This window comes from Emys orbicularis, chromosome 14, assembly GCF_028017835.1.
Source record: "Emys orbicularis isolate rEmyOrb1 chromosome 14, rEmyOrb1.hap1, whole genome shotgun sequence".
Lineage (NCBI taxonomy): Eukaryota > Metazoa > Chordata > Testudines > Emydidae > Emys > Emys orbicularis.
Genome location: NC_088696.1, coordinates 39338528 through 39363760, shown reverse-complemented (window position 1 = coordinate 39363760; position 25233 = coordinate 39338528). Strand labels below are relative to the sequence as shown.

Below are 25233 nucleotides of genomic sequence, written 5' to 3'. Positions count from 1 at the left end.
GCAGGGGGAAGAGCCCTGGAGTCATCCCCCCCCCAGCCTGGAAGGGGAGAGGGGACCCCACTGCAGCCCCCCAGGGTTGGAATTGGGAAGAACCCCAGGAGAAGCAGAGGTGAGGCAGGGGGCTGAACTGAGGGGTGGGGCTGGTGGGGAAGCTGGGGGGGCAGAACTGGTGGGGGTTGGGGAGGCAGAACTAGAGGTGGGGCTGGACTGGTGGAGGGTGAGGACAGAACTTGTGGGGGCTGGAGGGCAAAACTGAGTGGCTAAGCAGCAGTTCTGCAGAAAAGGACCTGGGGGTTACAGTGGACGAGAAGCTGGATATGAGTCATCAGTGTGCCCTTGTTGCCAAGAAGGCTAACGACATATGGGGCTGTATACATAGAGGCATTGCCAGCAGATCGAGGGACATGATCGTTCCCCTCTATTCGGCATTGGTGAGGCCTCATCTGGAGTATTGGGTCCAGTTTTGGGCCCCACACAACAAGAAGGATGTGGAAAAATTGGAAAGAGTCCAGCGGAGGGAAACAAAAATGATTAGGGGGCTGGAGCACATGACTTATGAGGAGAGGCTGAGGGAACTGGGATTGTTTAGTCTGCAGAAGAGAAGAATGAGGGGGGATTTGATAGCTGCTTTCAACTACGTGAAGGGGGGTTCCAAAGAGGATGGATCTAGACTGTTCTCAGTGGTGGCAGATGACAGAACAAGGAGCAATGGTCTCAAGTTGCAGTAGGGGAGGTTTAGGTTGGATATTAGGAAACACAATTTCACTAGGAGGGTGGTGAAGCACTGGAATGGGTTACCTAGGGAGGTGATGGAATCTCCTTCCTTAGAGGTTTTTAAGGCCCGGCTTGACGAAGCCCTGGCTGGGATGATTTAGTTGGGGGTTGGTCCTGCTTTGAGCAGGGGGTTGGACTAGATACCTCCTGAGGTCCCTTCCAACCCTGAGATTCTATAAGGGCCGGCTCTAACTTTTTTGCCGCCCCAAGCAGCAAAAAAAAGTGCCGCCCCTCCGTAACACCCCCCCCCCCCCCACTGAGTACCGCACCGCCGAAACCCCCCTGTCGAGTGCCGCACCGCTGAACAGCCACCGCCCCCCGCCGCGCTGCCGACCGCCGAACAGCTGCCGCCCCCTGCGGAGCGCCGTGCCGCCGAACGCCCCCCGCCCCCTGCGGAGCGCCGCGCCACCGAACACCCCCCGCCGAGCGCCGCGCCGCCGAACACCCCTCGCCCCCCGCCGAGCGCCGCGCCGCCGAACACCCCTCGCCCCCTGCGGAGCGCCGCGCCGCCGAACACCCCCGCCCCCTGCGGAGCGCCGCCGAAACGCCGCCGAGCGCCTCCGAACACCTCCGCCCCCCGTGGAGCGCCGCACTCCTGAAGCCCCCCCCGCGCGGAGCACTGCCAAACACTCCCCGCCAAGCGCCGCGCCGCCAAACACCCCCCGCCGAGCGCCGCGCTGCTGAATCCCTCCCCGCGGAGCGCTGCGCCGCGCCGCCGGAACCCCCCCCGCGCCGAGCGCCGCGCCACCCCCCGCCACCCCAAGATTGGCCGCCCCTTACCAGGTGCCGCCCCAAGCACGTGCTTGGTTGCCTGGTGCCTGGAGCCGGCCCTGGATTCTATGATTTGGAGCCTTGGGGCAGGGGATTGATTTGGAGGTTGGGAGGCAGAATTCATTGCCAGGCAGGGGATGGGCAGATGTGGGGGTCAGAACTCCTGCAGCAGGGGCCAAAACCCTCGTACCCTGTACGTATGGGGAGCATGGGCAGCACTATCGCTCTCTCTCTCTCTCTCTCTCTGAGGATGGACAGGGCAGTTCACCAATCGTTAGACTGACTGAAAAAACAATATAATCTCTTTGCAAATAACCACGTTTTGGGGGCCAATCTCCTGATTTGTTGGGGGTCTGACTTGTTTGTTTTTTGATCTCTTGAGGCTGGCAGAACTCTGAGTGGGACTTAATTACATTGCCTTTAAAAACAGCGGAGAAATGTACACACACTTGGGAAGACTATTTTGGGAATGAGAAGAAGCAATTAATTATTAATTGCTTGTCATCCCAAAATATTATTCTCAGGTGCATGTCACTTTCTCCACTGAGCACGCTTTTATCCAGAGTTCTTATGTTTAGCTTTAATGTTAGTTTCTACTGTTGAAAATGTTAATTTTGACACAATAGCCAGATTGCGATCTAACGTTAGCTGCCCTGGTTGTTTTGATTGTAACCCTACTAGCCTCGCTCTGGATTGGCTCATGAATATTCATGAGTTCATTTGGAGACAATATGGTGGTGTGCTTCAAAAGAATTAAAGGTATCAAGATGCGCCGCGGCAGAGAAATGGTTGGGAACCACGCCTTAACAGGCTACTTGCACTCTTACCCTTAATAGTCACGCATCCAAGGCGAGTCCTACAGTTGGGTCAGACTTTTCTCTAGGATCCAGTGCTGACCACGCAGAATATGCCCACTAAAAGTGAGACAGAGGCACCAGTTTGATGACCAGTCTCCCAGACATAGGCATGGTCTCAATATTCCACCAAAGGGAGAAGATTTTGAAACCAAGTTAGTTTAACTGCTAATCTGGTAACTGCCTAGTGAGTGCTTGAACAACTGGCCAGCTGTGTCATTCTATAATTCAGGGAAATCACAAACCTGTACCACCATTTCAGGAGTGTAAGAGAAGCCCCTCGCTCCTCTCCAGTCCATGGCGTCAATTCCTCTAGCCATCATTGCTCTGATACCCTAGTAAGGTTTCTCTCTGAAGGGGAAAGAGGGCTGTTTGTAGCGATTCCTGTTGCTTACAGTTTCACTCTATTCTTTTCTGGCTCCTGTGTAGTCCTTCCTCCTCTTCTCCGCTGAGTTAGTCTGTGTTGCCTTTGCCAGTTGCTGTGGCAGTATGTGACGGCAGCCTGGCTCCACAGCACCCCAATTTCCTTTGAATTGTGGACAACCCCCAAACAAGGCTGCCAGCAGACACCGTGACCTGTTGAGTCTGAGGTGGCGGTGGAAGATACTGATGATAGTTTCTATTCTACCATCGAAGATGGCTGGCGTCTGGTTCCTTTGTCCCAGTGGTCTTCTGCGTCATGTTACTGAATCTATTGTCCTAGTTGGAAAGAGAAAGGGGCTCACTTGCTCTCCTTCATGTGGCCCACAAAAATTCCAGCAGGACATCCAACACAGCCGCCAAACCCTGCGCCACCACTGAGCTGCACGGGATGTTGTTGTCTTTCCACGCAACGTGTTTTTTTGCAGTGATGCTCAGTATCTGGCTTTGTGTCCTCCTGTCCTATGACTCTGTGTTTTCCGCCACAATTATATCAGGTCCATGTGTGTTGATGGATCACTGAAAGCACTGAGGCACCTGCGTTTCCACTCGCCTTCTACCCCCACTGGCTTTTCCATTGTCTTTTCTGTAGGCCACTGCCTGGCTGCTCAGTGACCTTCCTCACTGCTCTGGCCACTGGCCATTTTAAACAATTAAAGAAGGGGCGGAGGAATTTGCCATGCTAAATTACTTCCTCCCTGGGGGAAAAAAGGTCTTTATACCCAGCTTGATATTGATGTGATTTGGTGCCATTGCATGACATAGTCATCACTTTTCTATTTCCTTTCTAAAGGTTGTTAAGCAAACTACTTCTGTGCATTTCTGTAGGCTCCATTGTTATTTCCCATGGTTTAACTTGACCTGTTACTCATTTATTGGAAATCCATGGCACCCCCCCACACACACCCCCGCGAATCCTTTGGGGTCTCTTCTGGGAGAAAACATTCTGCTTTTCTTTACATTCCAGAAACGGAAAGTGAATTTTGTTGAAAATCGTGCATAGGTTGAGGCCTCTTTTCAGGGGACATTGGCATGCTCCCCACATGTAGTGTTTCCTTTAGATGTTATTTCTGGAAAAAGAGAGCAGTACGTTTCCTCAGTTCTGAATTAGAGTGTTTGCATGAAGGGAAAGTCTCCTAAGTAAGGTCAGACATATTCCAAAGAAACCGCTAAGTGAAAGTATAAATCAGTTATACGGGACTTCTCTGGAATAACAGGTCTGTGCCTTTTGTTGACTCTGCCTTATGGCGCTTGTATATTGCTGGGTTTGTAGTGCACTGCACATGGAAGCCAGTGTTTACTGCACTTGTCACTACATCTATTACTGCTAAACAAAGCGCAGTCTGTTGGCTGTCACAGCAGCCTTCAGGGTCCCCTAGCTCAGCCCCATGGCTGTGTCATGAGTTAGATTAGTTGGAAATGCAGAGTGGGGCGGGCAAGGGCTTGGATTACAGCTCCACGCTCAAAGTGGTTCAGTGGTTTATGCGTATTTATAAGAAGAGAGTAAAAGCTTGCGGGGGGAAATCATGGAAGAAAGAGAGAAAAAATGCTGCTTTTGGAAGTGAGAGGGCGAGGATAAAGGAGTTTAGAAACATGGTAAGTAGATCAGATACACAGATCGCTTTTCTGGGCACTGGCTGTAGCTGCTGTCGGGGCTTGCGGGGGGAGCCTGAGCTAATCCTAGGAAGTAAAGTTTGGGTCTTTGGATATTTTTTACATTAAAACATATTTGAACCGAAAGAATAAATTTAAAAAAGACCCCAAGCTTGTCTGTAACTTAGCTGCAGTCTGGATCCACTGTGCTGGAGAGATGCAGAGCTGTCCTCGGAGAGGAGTTTGGACTAAGACATCTCATGTGATAGCCGCACGGAAACTAGAAGGGCAAGTGACTGGAATGGAGCTGAGACTTTGTGTCATTTCTCTGTATGCTTCCCCAATGCTAGTGCTGCTCCTTTCCCTCCTCGGTCCTTTGCCAGGGCAAAGCTGTGAGTGTCTGAAAAGCTGCGTCCAGTGAGAGCACCAGGAGTTTGCTGTCACTTTTCCTTCACTGACTCTGGAAAAAACAAACAAACACCTCACCGAGAAGTTTTTGGCCTGATCTAATTTCAGTGGGATGAGAAGATAATCTCGCCCCTAACCCCCAGTGCATTAGGAAAACCAGCCTGGGCCTTGTGCTTCCTTCTCTGATTAGATTGATTCGTGTGTGGCAGGAGTGTGCACATTCCCATTTCAGTAATAATGTTAACCCTCCCTGTGCTGAAGTCCTGCCGATCAGGAGCGTGTTCCAATTGCCGATGACTGACTTTTACCTGGCTGTTTTTGAGTGGCAGCGTGGATTTGTTTGCACTATTTCAGAATGTTATCTTGCTTTGCATTTGGTTTGTTTGTATGCTACCACTGTTTTGCAATGATTTCATTTTGGCATTAGTTCTGTGGTATCCATCTTAGTTTAATAATCAAGTGCATCTTCTCTGTGGTTTCCATATTGTACCTCCACAGGGAGGAACTGGAAGATCTGTGCAGTGGCTCTCAAACTTTTGTACTGGTGACCCCTTTCACATAGCAAGCCTCTGAGTGCTACCCCCCCTTATACATTAAAAACACTTTTTATTATATTAACACCATTATAAATGCTGGATTCAAAGCGGGGTTTGGGGTGGAGGCTGACAGCTCACGACCCCCCATGTAATAACCTGGTGACCCCCTGAGGGGTCCTGACCCCCAGTTTGAGAACCCCTAGGATGTTTCTCCCTCTGGCTGCTCCGATACAATAGATTTTGAGTGTTGGAAACTACTCACTCTCACAGGCTTGGCCCAATGTCTAAGAGTGCAGTTAAGAAAGTGTTTGGACACAGATGCTGCAGGGTGGGCCTTTCCACCAAGGAGTCAATACAAACACGGAGCAGGGACATTATGACCTCCAAGATGTCAAGTGCCCTGTAAAAACAAACAAACTACTCAACGCTCTTAAAAAGAGGGCGTGGGAGCTGCTGAAGCTAAGAGGAAGCAGAACACATTACCAGGTAAGTACCAGTGTTAACAGGAGCTACTTTATTCTTGGAGAAGAGAACAGGACTGCCTCTTAACATGGCCATTTAATATAATTCCTTTCCCCACACACATAGGATACCACATTATGTCTGATCTACATCTTCCCCCCCCCCCACCAAAAAAAGCACAATTACCTGATCAAAAACATCTACACAGATTTGTGTGCACAATTCCCTCCACTACAGGTGCAATTACACTACAGCTTACCTGTCTTACAAGCCATTTACATGTTTATTCCAGTGATTTTGTGCAGTCCGTCATTGTGCATGCAAATTTCTACACTCACCCGTTTTTACAAATCTGGCCTCAATGCTACTGTGCCTGAAATTGCAGTTGAAGAGATTCATAGACTTTAAGGTCAGAAGAAGCCATTATGTTCATCTAGTAGTCTGACCTTTTGCATAACAGAGGCCATAGAATTTCACCCAATTATTCCTGCATCTTGCTCAGTAACTTATGGTTGTACTATAGCATAGCTTTTAGAAATGCATCCAATTTACCACATCCCCCCCGGCAATTTGTTCCAATGACTAATTACCCTTACTTGAAAAAAAAACCCTTGCATCTTATTTCCTGTTTGAACTTTCCTGACTTTTATTGCCAGTCACTGGCTCTTGTTCTGCCCCTGTCTGCAAGATTAAGGAGCCTTCTTCTCTCAGAAATCTTCTCCCCATGTAAGTGCTGGTAGACTGTGATCAAGTCACCTCTTGACCTTGTTTTGTGAAGCTAAATTGATTGAGCTTCCTAGTTTCTCACTGTAAAGCAGGTTTTCCAGACCTGGAATCATTCCTGAAGCTCTTTTCTGAACTGGTTAGATACATAAATAGAAATCCTTTAAAAACCGGGTCTGCTAAATACTGTGCCTCGGAGGGGTTTAGTGCACCACCACAAACCTAACGTGCCCCTCAGAGTCTGGGGGCAGCACACAAAAGATGGATTCAGGAAGCAACGTGACCAGGCTCTTGGATTATACTATCCAAAGCCTTGGAATAAGCTAGCAGAGACACAGCAATCAAGCAGTGACCAACAATACCCAACAACAAAAGAGAAGTCAACAAGTGGGAGGGAGAGCAGGACATCAGGCTCATGTGAAAAGGAAGAAGAATGTGCTCCTGGGAAGCAGTAGCATTAAGAGAGAGAGGTTTTGAGAAGGGCTTTAGGATGATCCGAAGGAAAGGGAACTCCAAAGAAGTGGAGCTAGAAGAGAGGGAATGCACCATTTAGAAATGGCGGTGGCAAAGCGACTCACAGTAAGGAGACTGTGAGAGGATGAATGAACGGAGCACGAAGGTTGGACGTGCTGAAGGAAGTGATTCTGGTGCCAGCATCATATGTAAGAATGGAAAGTTTCAAGTGGCAGCAGATGGCTAGGAAGCCACTGAGGGGAATGGGAATAAAAATGAGACGTGCTGCAAGATTTCAGGCTGATTGAAATTGCTGGAGAGAGGATTCTGGGAGAGTGCTGCAGATGGCATTGCACACATATTGATATGGACCAGGCTGGCCACTGTATCCAAAGTACTCTTGAAACGCAGCTATAACATTTCCTGACCTCCAACCCAATGAATACACTGGCTAGCCACAGTTTTAGGTGCATATTTTTCCTTCTGGGATGGTCTGCTACTTTCCCCCCCCCTTTCTCTAACGTATGGCCTAACAAGAACATCTCAATTAGGGACTTTGCAGGGCCAAATGTAGCTCTAATGGAGTGATTGGGGAGAGAAGAGATGGCATGTTCAAGGACCAGGAGGCCAGTGGCAAGGGCCATGCTACAGAGGGAAGAAGTGTGCTCGCTGCAGGATGTCTTGTGCACTCACACATTGAATGGTTCTGCTCACAGTGGAGATGCTGGAGATTTGCATATTTTGACAGTCTTCTAAACTGTGCTTTAGTCCTTTGTATTTCTGTACTAAGCATCAGGGAGCCCAGGTATTTGAAAACGCCAGCACCCTGGGTTTTTTCCAGTGTGAATCAATGTCTGTACTTGTAAAGAGTCAAGGTGGATGAGGTAATATCTTTTTATTGGCCCATATGCTTGTAAAGCCATTGTGGTGCTTTGTTTTTTATAAGGCACTGGAGTTGTGCATCGTGTGCTTGGCAAAGGCATGTGTGGCTGCCAACTCTATTAGCTTAGGCTAGAAAGCCATACAACATGGGGTAAAAGGCAGCATTGTCCAGGGGCTAGGAAGCCTGATTCCTACTCTTGGCTGTGCCACAGACTTCCTGTGTGACCATGGGCAACTCACTGGGCCTCCGTTTTCCTTCCCACTCTTTGTCTCTTCTGTTCAGCCTGCAGACTTGTTTGGGGCAGGGGCTGTCTCCCACTAGGTGCAAGCCAGGCACAATGGGGCCTGATCCTGGCTGGAGCCTCTGGGTGCTACTGCAATACCAATTATTAGTAATAAGTGCCAGCTGCACACCTATGGAGAGCATGTCTCAAGAGGGCCTGATCACCTTCTGCTTCCTGGATTTATCGTGTGTAAGGTCCTGGTCACTAGTGTTTTGGGGAACACTTGGTTCCTTTTTTTTTTTTTTTTGGTGTTAATGTTGGTGGGGCTCACATGGAGCTACTTTAACTTGTCTCTCTGATTCCACCAGCAACCCATCCCCTACCCCATTTCCCTGGGGACAGCCCTCACCTCTTGACAAACACATGATTATTCCTGGGTGTGGAAACAAACATACAGAGGCCCTGATTTTTAAAGTGACTTTGGGGTCCAACTTGAGATGCCTTAAAAGGGGCCTGATTTTTAGAAAGTGTTGAGCATACAAAAACACTAGTCCCTTTTGAAAATCTTGGGTGTTCACTGCTAAATGCAGAAGAGAGGAGAGGTATCAGCACAGGGTCATAGCTAGATAAATGGCCAATACCAGGAAGCAGCAGGAACTGTAAAAGGAAATCCAAACAGATGCACTCTACCCATTCCAACCACTCACTGGTGAGTGTGTGTGTGTGAGTGTGTGTGAGAGTTAGTTAGTTAGTTAGTTTAAGGCCAGAAGGTGCCTCTATGATCATCCAGTCTGACCTCCTGCATCACACAGACCAGAGACTTCCGCAGTAGGCTTATTTTTCCTTGCTGTATAAGTGACATGACTGAGCCCAACAACTACAGCCTACTTTTTAGAGAGAGGTCCTGTTCTGTGTCCTTCCCAGAGTTTGCCCAGGATTCCCCTGTAAGGTTATCTTATGGCTTTTAGTCTGGTTTACCCCAGGTTATTTCCCCAGCTTCCTCTCTGCATTCCCCATGTAAAACACATTTAGTCTCTCCTTGAACTCATGTTAAGATCAGGGATGAACAAGTTATTTCTACTAAGCAGGCAGAGGAAACAGAATCTGCATACAGTGTTGCCAACTCTAATGAATTAGTTATAGTTAGTGTTTTTCTTATGTAAGGAGGGCCTGGTTGCTGCCGACTCCACCTGGCAGAAGGGTTATACAGGGTGAGAAGCTCGGCTTTCACTGACAAGGGGTTCGCGTACTTCACAACCGAACTCACTGCACACACCAGGGACTCCTTGCATCCCTCCATTCCACCCACAAGCCCCCTGTGTGCCACCCTTCCACCCCTTCTATTTCAGGGACTCCCTGCAACCGCCACCCCGCTGCCTAGACCAGGGGATCCGTGCGCCCTCATCACCATTATTTCTTTTCTTTCTGGTTGGGGGAGAAATCGTTCAAGGTGTCAATATATTAAACTCAGCTGGGCTTTAGATCCCGGTTTTAGATCCGTAGACAATTACAGACCTGGTTGAAGCTGCTGGGTTTGCTAAGCTACGTCTACACTACTGCTTCTGTCGGAATAAACCACCCCCCTGAGCGACATAAGTTACACTGACATAAGCGCCAGTGTGGACAGCGCTGTGTTGGTGGGAGAGCTTCTCCTGCCGACATAGCTACCACCGCTCGCTGGGGCTGGAGTAGTTAAGCTAACGGGAGAGCTCTCTCCCGTCGACTTAGAGCGGCTACATTATAGAGCTTCCAGCTGCACTGGTGCAGCGACACCGCTGTAAACTCTCTAGGGTCTGGTCTACACTGGGGGGATTGATCTAAGTTACGCAACTTCAGCTACGTGAATAATGTAGCTGAAGTCGATGTAACTTAGATCTACTCACCGCGGTGTCTTCACTGCGGTGAGTCGACTGCTGCCGCTCCCCCGTCGACTCCGCCAGCGCCTCTCGCTCCGGTGGAGTACCGGAGTCAATGGGAGAGTGCTCGGGGGTTGATTTATCGTGTCTTTTAGACTAGAGGCAATAAAATGACCCCCGCTGGATCGATCACTGCCCGTCGATCCAGCAGGTAATGTAGACAAGCCATAGCCTTGGTCAGATGCCAGGGACTCTGTGTGTCCTCCATTTCCCTCCTCTGATTGTCTAACTCTTCACTAAAATCCATAGAGTTCTGCCTATCGATGTCTAGAACATTCCCTGAAACTGTGGAATTGATTGGGTATGGCGTTCAAAAGTTATCATGTTGATATCTACAGACAGACATAAGGAGAATTACCATCAAGTGGCGTATAAGGGCCTTGTTTTGCTTAGATTATATAAAAAAAAAAGAAGCACGTTTCCTGCCCTCCTGATTGTGGGGGGAAAAAAGCTTGAAAATGTGCCTCCCAAAGCTTAGGAATCAGAAGACAAATGGAAAGACCCCTACGTTAATGGTTTGTTTTTAAAATCTCATCATTTTAAAGCCAATCTCATGATTTCTGGGGGGCTGACTGACGATCCTAGTCACATTCCTTAATGCGTTATGCTCAGATATTGTGGTGATGAGTGTGAACTACAAACCTATTGTAACCCCCCTGCCATCTTTGAGGACACAAACTCAGGGGGTTTGGGATGTGCTTTACTCACTCTCAGAGAATACGCTAGCTCTCTGAGCAAGTTTCTGTTTTAATCGTTCTTTCCAGACATGTAGACCTGGGGAATCCCCAAAGTTCAGATGAGAGGTATCAAGTATCACATTAAGAACAGGAGTACTTGGCATTGTTATTCTGGTAGGAGCCACTAACTATCTCCACACGGTAAACATGGGCAATAGAGTTCCAGGATACACAGTGACTGGGTGGGCAGATTCATTTGTCATGGGTACTGCGACTGTCTTCACAGTCCTGGTGGACAGGTGTGTCACTCCACAATGTGCCATCAAACCATGGATTAAGGTGTCCCCAGCCGGGGCTTCAATAGTCACGATCTGGTTCTCGGCTTGGTTGGATACCTCTAATTGTCCTTCCACATAACAAGTTGCACCTCCTGGTAGAGTCGGTACAGACTTTTTACTTTTTATCACTCGACCTACTGGTTGTTCTGGCACCACAATTTGTTCTTTCTCCTTCCTCTGACAGGCATCTAGGAACAGGAAATGCACATTAAGCGCCTCTGCATATTTGGTTCCTACCATCTCTCAACACTCCTTGGCTAGTTCTCCAAACATATCGGCATTCGTCCCAATTATTGGGGTACTTGGTTAATGTAGCCGGTTGCTGGGCATACTAGGGCCAAAGTATGTGATTTGGTGGACACTCCCACAACGGTTTTGGGGAATTCCAATTCTATGTTCACATATCAAGGTACAGGAAACTGGTGTCGCAGAGTCCCCATACTGATAGTCCTTCCAGTAGCAAATAGGTATATTCTTCAATTGCTGATCGTATAATGGTTTGAAGAGAAGAGTGACCCGGGAACCACTGTCCAAAACAGCTTTACACTTCCAAACGTCAACCTTCACTTCAATTTTGGTTTGGGGTCCACATAGTCCATCTGGTATTGGAGTCAAAGGAGAATTCTGTAGATTGGTCTCTAATACTGGAATTTGTCTGCAGTGATTTCTCTTCTGGAGCCCAGAACACTCCCTATTGGGGCCCATTGTGGTTTCCCTGACATTTGTCTTCAATACATCATTCATAGGACCATACAATCTCAGGGTTGGAAGGGACCTCAGGAGGTCATCAAGTCCCACCCCCTGCTCAGAGCAGGACCAACCCCAACTAAATCATCCCAGCCAGGGCTTTGTCAAGCCTGACCTTAAAAACCTCTAAGGATGGGGATTCTGCCAGCTCCCCAGGTAACCCATTCCAGTGCTTCACCACCCTCCTAGTGAAAAAGTGTTTCCTAATATCCAACCTCGACCTCCCCCACTGCAACTTGAGACCACTGCTCCTTGTTCTGTCATCGGCCACCACTGAGAACAGCATTTAAGTTTTCAGGATTCTTACACCTGTGAGCAGTGTGGCTATACTCTCCACAATCTAACAGAAAAATCCTATCCTATGCCCCAAAATTCTCACAGGCTCACTTGATCTAGTAGGGAAACAGTCCTTGCTCCTTCCCCTAGAAGAATTTCTCAGGGGAAAGGATCTATCACCATATTCTTTTTGCCATGGCTGCAGTGACACTGAGGGCAATGACTTTACCCATGGGTGTTAACACAGGTAGCATGGCAAGATGAGATTCTAACTCCTCTATCCTTTTGACCAAGGTCAGTGTTTGATTTCTTGCAGAATTAGAGACAATGGGGGTAGCTACTATAGTAGTGGGCTTTCTGATGGGCCTGCTATACTTCATCCTCACAAAGACTTTCAGCCACTCATTTCCTCATTTCCCCATCTGCCACAGTCCACTCTTGTAGCATTTGGGTAGCCTGATCCATCCATGGATCAAATTCATCTTCCCTTCTAGGAGTAGGCTTCAGTCCAAAGAAAATTCTTAACTTCTAGTAGCTTCTGATGTCCATTATGGACCTTGAGGTCTGACCCATAACTTTGGCGAGAGTCTTCCAGGGCAGCTCTGATTGGTTCTCTACCCCAGAGACCAGATGCCTCAGAAACAGGAGGTGCCTTGTCCATCCTGACCAGTAGGGGATGTTTTTATGAGCAGGAACTACAATCCCAGTGGTGCCTCTAACTTTGTAACCCCCCTGCTGCTTCTGAATGTACAAACTCAGGAGGCTTAGGATGGGCCCTGCCACCCGAGGTCCTGGGTCAATCTGCCAATGTGAGTCCCCCTGTGGAACTCCTGACTCTTCCCAGTGGTGATCTGGATGACTCAAACTGCTACTGTAATGGCTGTGCCTCCTGGGAAATCATGGGCAATCCACCCTAACAGCGGCTACTGTACTCTCTTCATAAATAAGCACACAATTCTCAAATGACCAAACTCCAATAAACTTTATATACACAATAGAAATGATATACACCAAAAATGCAAAAAACAAGTTATACTAAATAAATATATATGAATATGGCTAGATTTTTTTTTTAAATGTGTCTACACAGAGGATGCCATAATTTTGTTTTGGTCACTTAACACAACCACCACAAACTCTCCCTGACTCTAAGTCAACCCTCTGACATGTCAGTCCCAGGTCCAGGCACCTGTCAGTGGTGCGCTTGTAGATGGTGCAGGCACCGTGGTCCAGTGTCTGTCCTGTCTGAAGGATCCACAGAGCAGTCCGAAATTGCTTTTCAGCTCCAGGGGATGGTCTGAATTCTCCTCACACGGAGGTTACCAGTTTAGATAGACGCCGTCTGCTTTTCCTCCTGGCTGAGGTAACTGTCAGTGATCAGGCTGTCGGCTGTGACATTAAGGTAGCCAGCTGAACTGACCGCTGGGCAGCTCGTTGCTTCACAGTACTGTGGTAGGCCCTATGGGGAACCTAACTGGATGGAATTTCCCAACTGAGGAACCCAGGGGTAGTGTGCCTCTCCCCGAGCTACCACACACACAGCACACCTGGGTGGCTGCACTCCTTATGCTGCTGGTTGTGATGTGGCTGCTGTGGTATCTCACTCTAGTCCAATGGTATCCATTGTATAGGCTGCTGCAGCTGGATGGTGCCTATAGCAATAAACCCAAATAAGCACTGTGCAAAAATAGCTCCGTTAGAGTATGAACAGAGCTGCCCTGTAAACCCATGCAATACAGACGTCAAGTTAAACAAGCTCCTGCCAGCTGTGCTAACCTGAAGCACAGATTCAGAGTGCAAGATTCTCTGCCCTATCTGTTCTTTGTGCCACTCAGGTGGTGCACAGGACCTGGGACGTAAGAACGGCCTTATCTTCTTTGTGGGGGATTCTCGCAGAGCTGGCAGGTCCCCACAGGGAGCTGATCTCCTTCACCATCTCCATCTCCTTCGCCATCTCACCTTGCCCCCCTGCAGTTCAGAGGTGGCCCAGGCTGCTTTGCACGGCAGGGAAGCCGGGAGCCGTCTGGCCAGACCGCAGTGCTCTCTAGTTATCCTCTACTGGTGGACAGTCCCTTGAGGGCCATCCTTGGCTGGCGCAGATCCCTTACTTTTACTCAGGCTGGGCAGAGGATGAACCATAACTGAGCCCTGATGTCCTCTCCTCTACTGCACCACGCCAAACATCTGGCCCACAGTTTCTACCAGGCGTTTATCTAGCGTTTCAGAGGACGTTGCACACACAGGTTCTGGGCTCACATAGTGATACTGGTCAGAGCTGCTGCGGTTGAAGTATAGAGTTGCTTTTCCAACACAGGTGAACATGCTGCACTACAGCAGTCACGACCGCTCCCAGCATATCCAAACATTTCCAAATGTGGCCACTGGTTTGGCGTGCGTCCCAGGTTTGGGAATCCAACTTTAATTGCCTTCAGGTGTCTCAGGCTGGGCACCCACAGACTGCAGCACCCAAAAATCACTGGCCACTTCTGAAAATGTGGCTGCTTAAAATAACCCCGTGGACCTAGCAGAATTAGGTCATTTCCCCTGATATTCCAGTTCAGTCCTGGAGCTCTGTTCTTCACACCCTCTACTCTGCAGGCAGAACGAGCCACCCCCGTGGGCCAGCCTAGCAGTGCATGAGCTCCGGCTTGCACCTTCTGGGACCCTGCCCCAGCAACGAAGCAGACTGTGCAAGGGGCAGGACTCGGAAAGGATCAGTCAGGTGCCCTCAGTGTGCAAAATAAACAAGGACCACACTTGGCTATTTACTCCCCCTCTCCACCCTTGCTCATTTTCACGGCAAATGGTGGGATTGAATAGAACCAGAATGGAAAAATAAAGCTTCCATTGTTGTCAATGGGAAAACTCTCCTTGAGGTCAGTGGGATTTCATTCAGAGCGAAGCATTATTCCAGTGACACTCATGAGCAGGAAAGAGCTCGGCTTCCCCATCTGTGAAAGTGTTAGTGCTTTTCTTGTGACCGTTCCCACCCCTAAGCACTGACTGTGACGGGTTCGGTCACAGAAACCCCCTTGGGACTGTCACCTGATGTGCTGAGACTACCTCTGAGCCCGTTTTCTCTGCCAGTTTGGGCCTCTAGAACCCTGCCTTGTCGAGCCAGACACACCAGTCTGCTCCAGCACAGACCCAGGGTCTGAACTACGTTCCCCAAACCTGCAGACTTACCTGAAAACAGCTTAAAAAGTGCTCCTGTCTCTAGCACCCAGACACCCAACTCCCAATGGGATCCAAACCCCAAATAAATCTGTTTTAATCTGTATAAAGCTTATACAGGGTAAACTCATACATTGTCCGCCCTCTATAACACTGATAGAGAGATATGCACAGCTGTTTGCTCCCCCAGGTATTACTCACTTACTCTGGGTCAATTAATAAGCAAAAGTGATTTTATTACGTATAAAAAGTAGGATTTAAGTGGTTCCAAGTAATAACAGACAGAACAAAGTAAGTTACCAAGCAAAATAAAACAAAACACGCAAATCTAAGCCTAATACAGTAGGAAACCGAATACAGGTGAATCTGACCCTCAGAGATGTCCCAAGAAGACTGGACTCCTAGTCTGGATCCAGCAATCACTCACACCCCTGTAGTTACTGTCCTTTGTTCCGGTTTCTTTCAGGCATCGCTTGGGGGTGGAGAGGCCATCTCTTGAGCCAGCTGAAGACAAAATTGAGAGGTTTCCAGGGCCTTGTATATTCTCTCTCTTGTGGGCGGAAACCCCTTTGTTCTCCTGTGCAAAATCACAGCAACAAGATGGAGTTTGTAGCCACCTGGGCAAGTCACATGTCCATGAATGATTCAGCTTTTTGCAGGCCGACGCCATTGTTTACATGTTAGTTTGAATGTTCCCAGGAAAGCTCAGATGTGGATTGGCATCTCCCAAAGTCCATTGTCAGTTAAGTGTTTCGTGATTGGGCTCTTACTGAGAATAGTCCTTTCTCAAGAAGCTGACCAAATGCTTCACTGAGGCTACTTAGAATCAAACACATTGAGATACAAGTCCATGGCCAATATCCGTAATTTCAAATACAAAAATGATACACACATACAGACAGCATAATGATGACCAGTAAACTACAACCTTTCCATAGACACCCCACTTGACCTCCTCTGTACAAGACCTGGTGCAACCATAGGACACTGGTTGCAACAATGATCTATACGGTCACAGTTCATGTCAATAACGTCACACTGATGACGGCAGCAGTGCTATGTGGCAGCTGCATTGTGCTGGCATCTCTCTGCATGTGGACTGGTTTACATTGGAAATGATCACTAACTATTGAGGGGAAGGATGGGCCAGTGGGTCGGGTGCTAGCCCAGCTCTGCCATAGATTCCTGGTGTGCCCATGGGAAAGTTACTTCATCTGTGCCTCAGTTTCCCATCTGAGCAGTGGGGATAATAGCTCTACCCTGCCTCCCCGGGGTGGGTAAGGAGAAACGCATTGTGAGGCGCTCAGATACTATGGGAATGGGGGGGGGCACATAAGTACTTCAGATAATATTTAGGTGACACTCAGTAAATAAATAATGGTGCTTCCTGTATTCTGTGTTGAGAAAGTTAATTTCCTTTCTTGCTTGGAGTCTAGACTGTAATTCCAGGCAGCTCGCAGAAGGCAGTCAGCAATAAGGTAAAATTTAGACTAAATAGGGCAGTTTACTGAGGAAATGCAGGCTGCTGTCTCAGGGGAGAGCATTGTTGGTCACGGAATTTGCATGCAGCTGCCTATGCTCCTCATTTCTCTAAGATTGGGGAGGTGCTGTGTGTTCTTGTCTCTAATTCAAACTGTGTCACTTAGCGCCAGTGAGCTGTGCCTGGGTATCTGGCTGATTCCTGTGTCTTCCAACACTTGTGCTCAGGTAGCAGACCCCGGCTGGCAGGAGCAAAGGATGGATCCGAACAGAAAACAATCTTACTTCGACCCTTTGGTTGTAGTTCTGCTGGGGTAGGAAGGAAGTGACAAAGGGAATCACAAAGACCTTTAAGCATCGGGGATCCGATTCTTTGTTTCTGTGCAAAGCAATGAGTGAAATACTGGACCATGGACAGACAAAGCATGGAAAGCTTTAATCCAGTGCACATGGTGATCGGTGGAAAACATCTCCTGTAGCATGCGGAGAATAACTATTTGTGTATCCATGGGTTTACTTTTGTCCTTAAAATCTTGGTAAATTCGGTCTCATGGTAACAGTAACAATAGTGGCTAAAGTCAGGCAACATTTGGACAGGTGACATACAAGCTTGCTTTACAATCTCTTCTAATGCAACTCAATCTGGACTTGCAGGGTGCCCTGCTATTCATGCTGGGCTTCCCACACAGCTGTGCCAATGTATATCAATGATAACCAACATCATCTTCTGGTATTCCAGCCCTAGGTGAGAATGTGAGAAAGACAGGTATTTTTCTTACCTGCATAATCGTTGTGTGTAATATTATTGGAAGTTGTCTGGCGGTACTATTACTGATTGTTCTGTTGAATAGATGGTATAATCAGTTAATCTTAGAGGAATGTATGCATAGTGTTAGTTGTGGTGCATTTCTTTTTAGAAGCAGTGCATCTCACCAGTACAGTCCATTTCCTGGCTTAATCTCTCCGATGGCATTTTTTCTTTGGTGCAGAGTTAACATCTACTGAACCTACAAAGTGTACCTCATTGTGAGCTCAACTGTAAAAAGTATGTGAAAGTTCATAAGATGTTGCAATAACCATGAAAAATAGATGAAGTTGTTTACGACGTTAAATGTTGTAACCACTGCAAGAGAGCCAGACAAAGAAGCTGGATTAGTCTACATCAAAAAAGCCATGTTACTGTAATCCAAGGATTGTTAAAATTATGCTTGGTAAAAACAAAAAACATGGAACCAGATGTTAATAGACCAAAATTGGTGTGATGGCTATTATGCTTAATTGGTGGACCACATAATGAGGGGCGATTAACTATGCCACCCACTTTTTTCCCTTTTGGGGGTTTCTTATAAAGAGACTTTGGAAAAAAAAAAAGATCAGTTTAGCTCTCCTTGTCCTCTCCTGTCCCACCATGTGTCCTAGCTGTCCTCACCTCATCTCCACCCAGGTCGTCCCCCGAACTGCCAGCATGGCAACTCATGTTGGCCCATCTGAACCCATCTAAAAGACTTTCTTTCTAAAAGGAAGGCTAGCCCTGACCTTGTTCAAGGACCTTTGTTTTCACCTGCGAATGCTGAAAGTCATCACATTATTATGAGACCGGATGGGCGAGGTAATAGCTTTTATTGGATCCGCTTCTGTTGGTGAAAGAGACAAGCTTTCAAGCTTACACCGAGCTCTTCATCAGGTGACTAAGAGCTCAGTGTAAGCTCAAAAATTTGCATCAGTTGGTGAAAGGCTGGTCCAACAGAAGGTATTACCTCACCCACCTTGTCTCTCTATCATTCTGAGACCAACATGGCTACAATCACACTGCAAATCACATTATCATGACATCCAACCCCCAGCCCATCAGTGGGGATATCTAAGTCCCAGCACGGCAAGAAGCACATGAGATCCTGCATTGTTTTCCCTTCCCTTGTTGCGTTATTTTCTGCCTCCTTTCTTTCCTGCTATCCTCTCTCTCACTCTTAGCTGATTTCACGATTCAATGAAAAGCTATGTCCCACTCATCCAAGCTTGACTTGTCTAAATAGAAAAGATCCAATCAGATGACATCTCTGAAACCAGGATCCAGGCAGCAGGTGTTGAGGTTGATTTGCAGTCAAAACAGCCACGCATAACTAACCAGTGGGTGTATTTCACCCACCTTTTCTCTCCTGCCCCTGGTGTCTGTTTGCTAAGAACAGGATAAGCCAATTGCCTCTACACTTCAGGACTGAGTAACATTAACCCCTTTTCTTTTAATCAAAGAAAGGTTGTTCTGAAAATAAGAAATTAATATTTTCTCCAAGAGTAGAAAGACTTTAAAAGTTTTAACTAAGTTTGTTTTGCATAATCACTCAACCAGAGTTTCAGTATAAATACCTGTTTTAATTCGGTATTCGTTCTTGTATTAAATCAATACACTTTTAATCTAAATGAATGTTTGAAGTGTTTGCTAAGTAACCAAGTAAAACCAAACCCTCTGTTTAAAATAACCCTGAACCTACCTATCGCTGTTTAATGTTAGACAGTGAAAGAGTTTCTAAACAGTGACAAAGTTCCTCCTCTATCTTGGTGGGTCCTGCGCTTATTGGCGGATTTTCTTGCCTCAGAGATTCACCATGTGGGTTGGGGAACAGCCCAGAGACCTTCCCCTCTGGAAGAACCCACAGTCCAGGTCAATTGGGAGGTTTGGGGGGAACCTGGGCCCACACTCTACTCCAGGTTCCAGCCCAGGGCCCTGTGGACTGCAGCTGTCTATAGTGCCTCCTGTAACAGCTGCATGACAGCTACAACTCCCTGGGCTACTTCCCCATGGCCTCCTCCAAACACCTTCCTTATTCTCACCACAGGACTTTCCTCCTGGTGTCTGATAACGCTTGTGCTCCTCAGTCCTCCAGCAGCTCTCACTCTCAGCTCCTTGCGCCTCTTGCTCCCAGCTCCTCACACTCGCACCACAAACTGAAGTGAGCTCCTTTTAAAACCCAGGTGCCCTGATTAGCCTGCCTTAATTGATTCTAGCAGCTTCTTCTTAATTGGCTCCAGGTGTCCTAATTAGCCTACCTGCCTTAACTGGTTCTAGCAGGTTCCTGATTACTCTAGTGCAGCCCCTGCTCTGGTCACTCAGGGAACAGAAAACTACTCATCCAGTGACCAGTATATTTGCCCTCTACCAGACTCCTGTACCCCACTGGTCTGGGTCTGTCACAACACCTTTAACTCTTTAGGCCTTTAAGATCAGTATCCAGACAAGACCCTTACAAGATACGTATACGTCCAACAAAATTGGCAACCCTAACGCAAGCAAATGACAGCATTGCATGGTTTCAAAACACTATATGTGATGTGAACATGTTTACCAAAGCATAGCCTGAGAGCAAGAAGCTTTCTTTACTGTATACCAAACCCAGCATTTAATGCTGCATGAAGGGCTCTGTTTTGGTTGTGAGGCACAGCCCTGAGAGGGAAACCGAGAGGAGAGACGCTGCCCCAGGGAGGCCTTCAGGAAAGACTCTGCATTAAGACAGTGGGCTCACTCCCTTCTCTGTGCCTAGGCCGCTCTAGTGGCAGACTGCGTGGGGTTGGGGAGACAACTCTGTCCTTCCTCCTGGCACTCTTTGGGGGTGGCTTGCTTGCTGAGGGGTGCTAGGAGAGTGCTACCCTAAGCCCAGGGAGTGCATTTGTGCCGTTGCCTTGCATTGGGAGTCCAGGGAAGGGAGAAGGCTCCTTGCACCCTGCATTGGCACCTGCGCCAGGGCCAGGTGTTTTAGCCAAAAGCCTATGCATGCTGCACAGCAATCCTGGGGCCTGCCCTAGTGGTAGTGACTTTGACGGTCCAAGCGCTAGAGAAGCTTTCTTCCTAAATACCGACCGGGAGGACAAACAGCAGGCACCTGTCCTTGGCAGAGGGAAGAGTACTGCATATCTTCGTTGTGAGGAAGAGATTACGGTCATTGTTAAACGGGACTTCCTGGAGCCACTCACAACAATAGATAAGGCACCAGAGAGGAAATGAAATATTCTGGGCCAAGCTGGTGCCCAAACTACAAGCGTTCAATGAGGATGCTCCGATCCCAGGCAGCCTAGGCAAATGGCCAGCTAACAAAATGCAGGATCACCCGCGGTAACAGGATGGATGGTGGGGGCCCTGAGCCCCACCTCTTGCCCAGCCCTGGCTGCAGATGCACCCCCAGAATCTGAACTTTAATTTTAAAAGAACTCATGTTCCTAGCCCTCATGGTTGGGAGGAAAACCTTGAAAATATAACCCCAGAGTAGCTGATACAGACACCTCTGCCTGAGTCTACACGCCACTTGAAACAATAACCCTGCAGGGGTGAACTGCGCCAGTCACCTCATTGTGCTGTTCACTCCCATTCCAAAAGAGCACACCGTAAATATCGAACATTATTAACTATTCCACCCAGGGAAGAGAATTATTCCACAATCCTGTACTGTGCGCCAGAAGCCAATAATCCCAGCTGTCTCCTGCCCTGAAGCCTAGACCTCCAGCTGCTCCCTAACAACGTCTCAAATAGGGTTAGGAGCAGCCAACACAAATCTGGGGTGTAAAAAAACCCTGAACACGTAAGGCCAGCATAAAACTGAATTGGATATGGCAGTAATGATCAGAGGCTACTGCACTAATTAGATCACTAGCAGAGTAACAAACCCAGAGTCGTCTTTACTGATTAGATTAATCATTTTCACATTTCACTCATTAAAAACCTCTATTTTAACATTTGAATGAAGCCTGCTTTCCCCAGAGGCTGTACAAGGTTGCAAAGCCCTGTCAACACAGCCCCTCCATCTGACCCCACCTTGGGGTACAACAGTAAGGGGAGGTTTTCATTCCTTCCTTTGCCGTTGTCTTGTGGGGGAGCCCAGATAATACATTGGCTCCTTCCCCTCAGAGCTGAAGGACACGTTTCCCAAGAGTAGAGAATCAAGTAGCTCACACCAGCCCCTACTGACAGAGCAGTGGTTGTGAGAGGCAAGGCGAGATTGCCAGAATAAGGAGGCAGCATAGGTAAATTGGGCACTACTGTGGGGCAGTTTGGTAGCTGGCTGATAAGGAATGCATATACCGGTACTGGGCAAAATAGTCAAAAGATGGCAGGTCTTTTGCCAATCAGAATCCTCGGGGGATCTAGTAACAGACATAAAGTGAATGCTGAAAATCCACTTGTCTGAGTGCTTAAATTTGCACAACCTGGTTTACTCTCAGCCAGGCATATGCTGTGGTACCCAAAATCTCCTCTCGCTTATACCAGGCGAACTCCCCTGACTTCAATGGAGTTGAACTGGTATCACCGTGCCTAGACGGCGATTTGCAGTGTGCTGGGAAATGTTGGAAGATTTCCACGGGACAGCTTTAATCACGCTTCTCTGCTGTTCTTGATGTGCTCCTTTTGTGAACATCAACGGAGCTGGGGGTGTGGTGCACTTGTATAATATGTGATCATCCGCAGTACAGCCTTATAGACTGGGTACAGGGGCCTGAGGTTAGGTCTAGGAAAGGAACACAAAGAGGAAAATGCTTAATTCTAAGGCTATAGTCCCACTGTGTGGTTCTGGTGACTTACCCAGGAGGGTTATAGTGAAACCTTTTTCTGCAGATTTTCTGCAGAAAAGGACCTAGGGGTCACAGTGGACGAGAAGCTGGATATGAGTCAACAGTGTGCTCTTGTTGCCAAGAAGGCTAACGGCATTTTGGGCTGTATAAGTAGGGGCATTGCCAGCAGATCGAGGGACGTGATCGTTCCCCTTTATTCGACATTGGTGAGGCCTCATCTGGAGTACTGTGTCCAGTTTTGGGCCCCACACTACAAGAAGGATGTGGAAAAATTGGAAAGAGTCCAGCGGAGGGCAACAAAAATGATTAGGGGTCTGGAGCGCATGACTTATGAGGAGAGGCTGAGGGAACTGGGATTGTTTAGTCTCCAGAAGAGAAGAATGAGGGGGGATTTGATAGCAGCCTACAACTACCTGAAGGGGGGTTCCAAAGAGGATGGAACTCGGCTGTTCTCAATGGTGGCAGATGACAGAACAAGGAGCAATGGTCTCAAGTTGCAGTGGGGGAGGTCTAGGTTGGATATTAGGAAACACTATTTCACTAGGAGGGTGGTGAAGCACTGGAATGCGTTACCTAGGGAGGTGGTAGAGTCTCCTTCCTTGGAGGTTTTTAAGGCCCGGCTTGACAAAGCCCTGGCTGGGATGATTTAGTTGGGAATTGGTCCTGCTTTGAGCAGGGGGTTGGACTAGATGACCTCCTGAGGTCCCTTCCAACCCTGATATTCTATGATTCTATGATATTTCTCCATATTTTCTCAGTGTATTTCTCCTTTGGTTACATGTCTCCTCTGGCTGGCATTCTCTCGGGGGCAGACTCTCAGAGCTAGGTTTAAACCATTGCAGTGTCTGTTGAGCTTGATCCATGCCAGGGTGGATTTGATTTAAATCACTCAGGAAGACTGGATTTAATTATGGTTTTCTACATAAAAGTACATTCTTGTTGGTTGTTATAACCTTAATACACATTCTTCACAACTCAGAGATGTAGGTTTCATTTTTAGAAGGTACACCCTATACATTTTTAAACAATGATTTATTTTGAAAACTTTTCAGATTAGTTTTACAGCTATATCAGAAAATGAATGATTGGTTATTTCATTTACCAAAGGTAATTGAAGCAGATATTTATGTAGTTAGTCATTGGGAGGTGAACTATCTCCAGTTCAACAGGTTAATCATTAATATTTGGAGGATTTTCTTGCCACGCTGTATTAGGGGGAGAACATCACCAGACAGACATTTAAATTGTTTTATTTAACTAAAACAACACGGTTAAGTATTCTGGATTTTTTTCTTCAACAGCAAACATATAATATTTTAACAAAACAACCATATGTCCCTCACTTCTCACATTTATCTCCAGACTTCTTCTCCTTGTCCAGATCTATTCCGCTCCCAACAATCTTCTATTCATTGAACTTTTTGAAACTTTGCACTTTTAGAGAGAGGTAAGGGATTGACTCTGTACACAAATTTGCAGAGGGACAATAGGGTTGAGGTCTGTTATTTCTCACCTCTATATATTCTTTCTTTATTTAAAAACATTTTTGCGGTTAACAAGCACGTTACCTCTGGAGACACAAATCCACAGTTTGAGAACTGCAAAACTAAGCATCTCTGATGGTATCTTCTAGACTGAGCACTGAGTCCCATTGGGTCGATAGAAAGATTAACCTAAATAATCTATACAGAAGCCCCTGGAACCCCACAAGATTGGGTCCCTAATCCATGAACTGTTGGAACTCATTTACAAAACTTTTCTTACCCATTACATGAATATATTGTCTCATACTATAGAATTAGAATTTATAATCCCTATTCCATGATGAGATCTCTTTGAGCTATAATGTATCTTAATTAAAACTGTCTTTAGATAGGTTTTTTCCCCCTCAAAAAGCATTTTATCAAAAAAATCCAATTATTTTTTAATTTAAAAAAAAATCATTGATTTTTATCCACCCTGATCCATGCTGAATGGCTGTGGATTCTTTCAAACTTGTGCTGCCTCTCAGACTATGTTTACCTTTTGAACAAGGTTCTTCTCATACTCTCAGGAGACTGGTATGCAAGCCCGTTCATGGATGAAAGAAAAAAATGCCTGTGACTGTATTCTTTTTTGTGTTTGAGCTTCATAACCACCCACATTTTGGCATCCATCTCTTCTGTGCACAAAGATGTCTTTTAGAAATCGCTCGTTAAATCTCCGCCCTTCTTTGATATGTATAGAAATAATGGAAACGCATGAGACTGCTTTTGTTCAAACAGGCTATAAAGGGAGTATCTCTGGGGCTATATTTATTCCTTTCTAACTAGGAGTTAAGTGAAAGCGATCCACTCAGTTTATCACTGAGTTCGCTAGCTTATTGGCATGTGTTTCTAACACTGTATTTGAGCATGGGAAAGGTTTTCATCCAGTTCATGTAAGTCCTGAACAGCAGGCCCTGGGAGAAGGAGAACTTGAGGTCATGACTATTCATAGGATCATAGGACTGGAAGGGACCTCGAGAGGTCATCTAGTCCAGTCCCCTGCACTCATGGCAGAATTAACGTGTTTCTTTCTTTCTTTCCCAACAAGTGGTGATGCAAAAGTCATAGAAAAGTTCTACAAAGGGTTATGTATTAATGGGCAGATTTTCCAGAGAGCTCTGCATCCTGCAGCTCCCATTGTTTTCAGTGGGATCTACTGAGTGTGGAGCATGTTTGAGTGTTCCCATTCTTGTGGCCAGAGTTTCAAAGCACTTTGGGTTCAGGTGTTATCTGCAAAGTTGGGAGAACCTGAACTGAGTCTGACTAGAGAACACAGGTCATGTTGAGGTGACACAGCATTGCTCGATGCTCAAGCAGCTCCGTGGAGCTAGTGGAACATGACTCCTGGGAATGGAGGAGCACAAGTGGCTGAAGCAGCAGAGGGCTGGTCTCATGAGGAATCAGCTGACCATTCTCCTTGTGCTCTAGGGATGAGTTACCAGGG

The 25233-nt window shown here is 47.2% G+C and overlaps 1 protein-coding gene across 1 annotated transcript in view; it reads left to right on the top strand.

Annotated features, from left to right (window-relative positions):
• Window positions 1-4238: 4238 nt before the first annotated feature.
• The window catches only part of PLEKHG4 (pleckstrin homology and RhoGEF domain containing G4), a 164192-nt gene continuing 143197 nt past the window's right edge, over window positions 4239-25233 (top strand). The window contains exon 1 of the mRNA XM_065416667.1: window positions 4239-4415. Coding sequence (XP_065272739.1) covers window positions 4239-4415 — 177 coding nt within the window. The remainder of the gene's footprint in view (window positions 4416-25233) is intronic.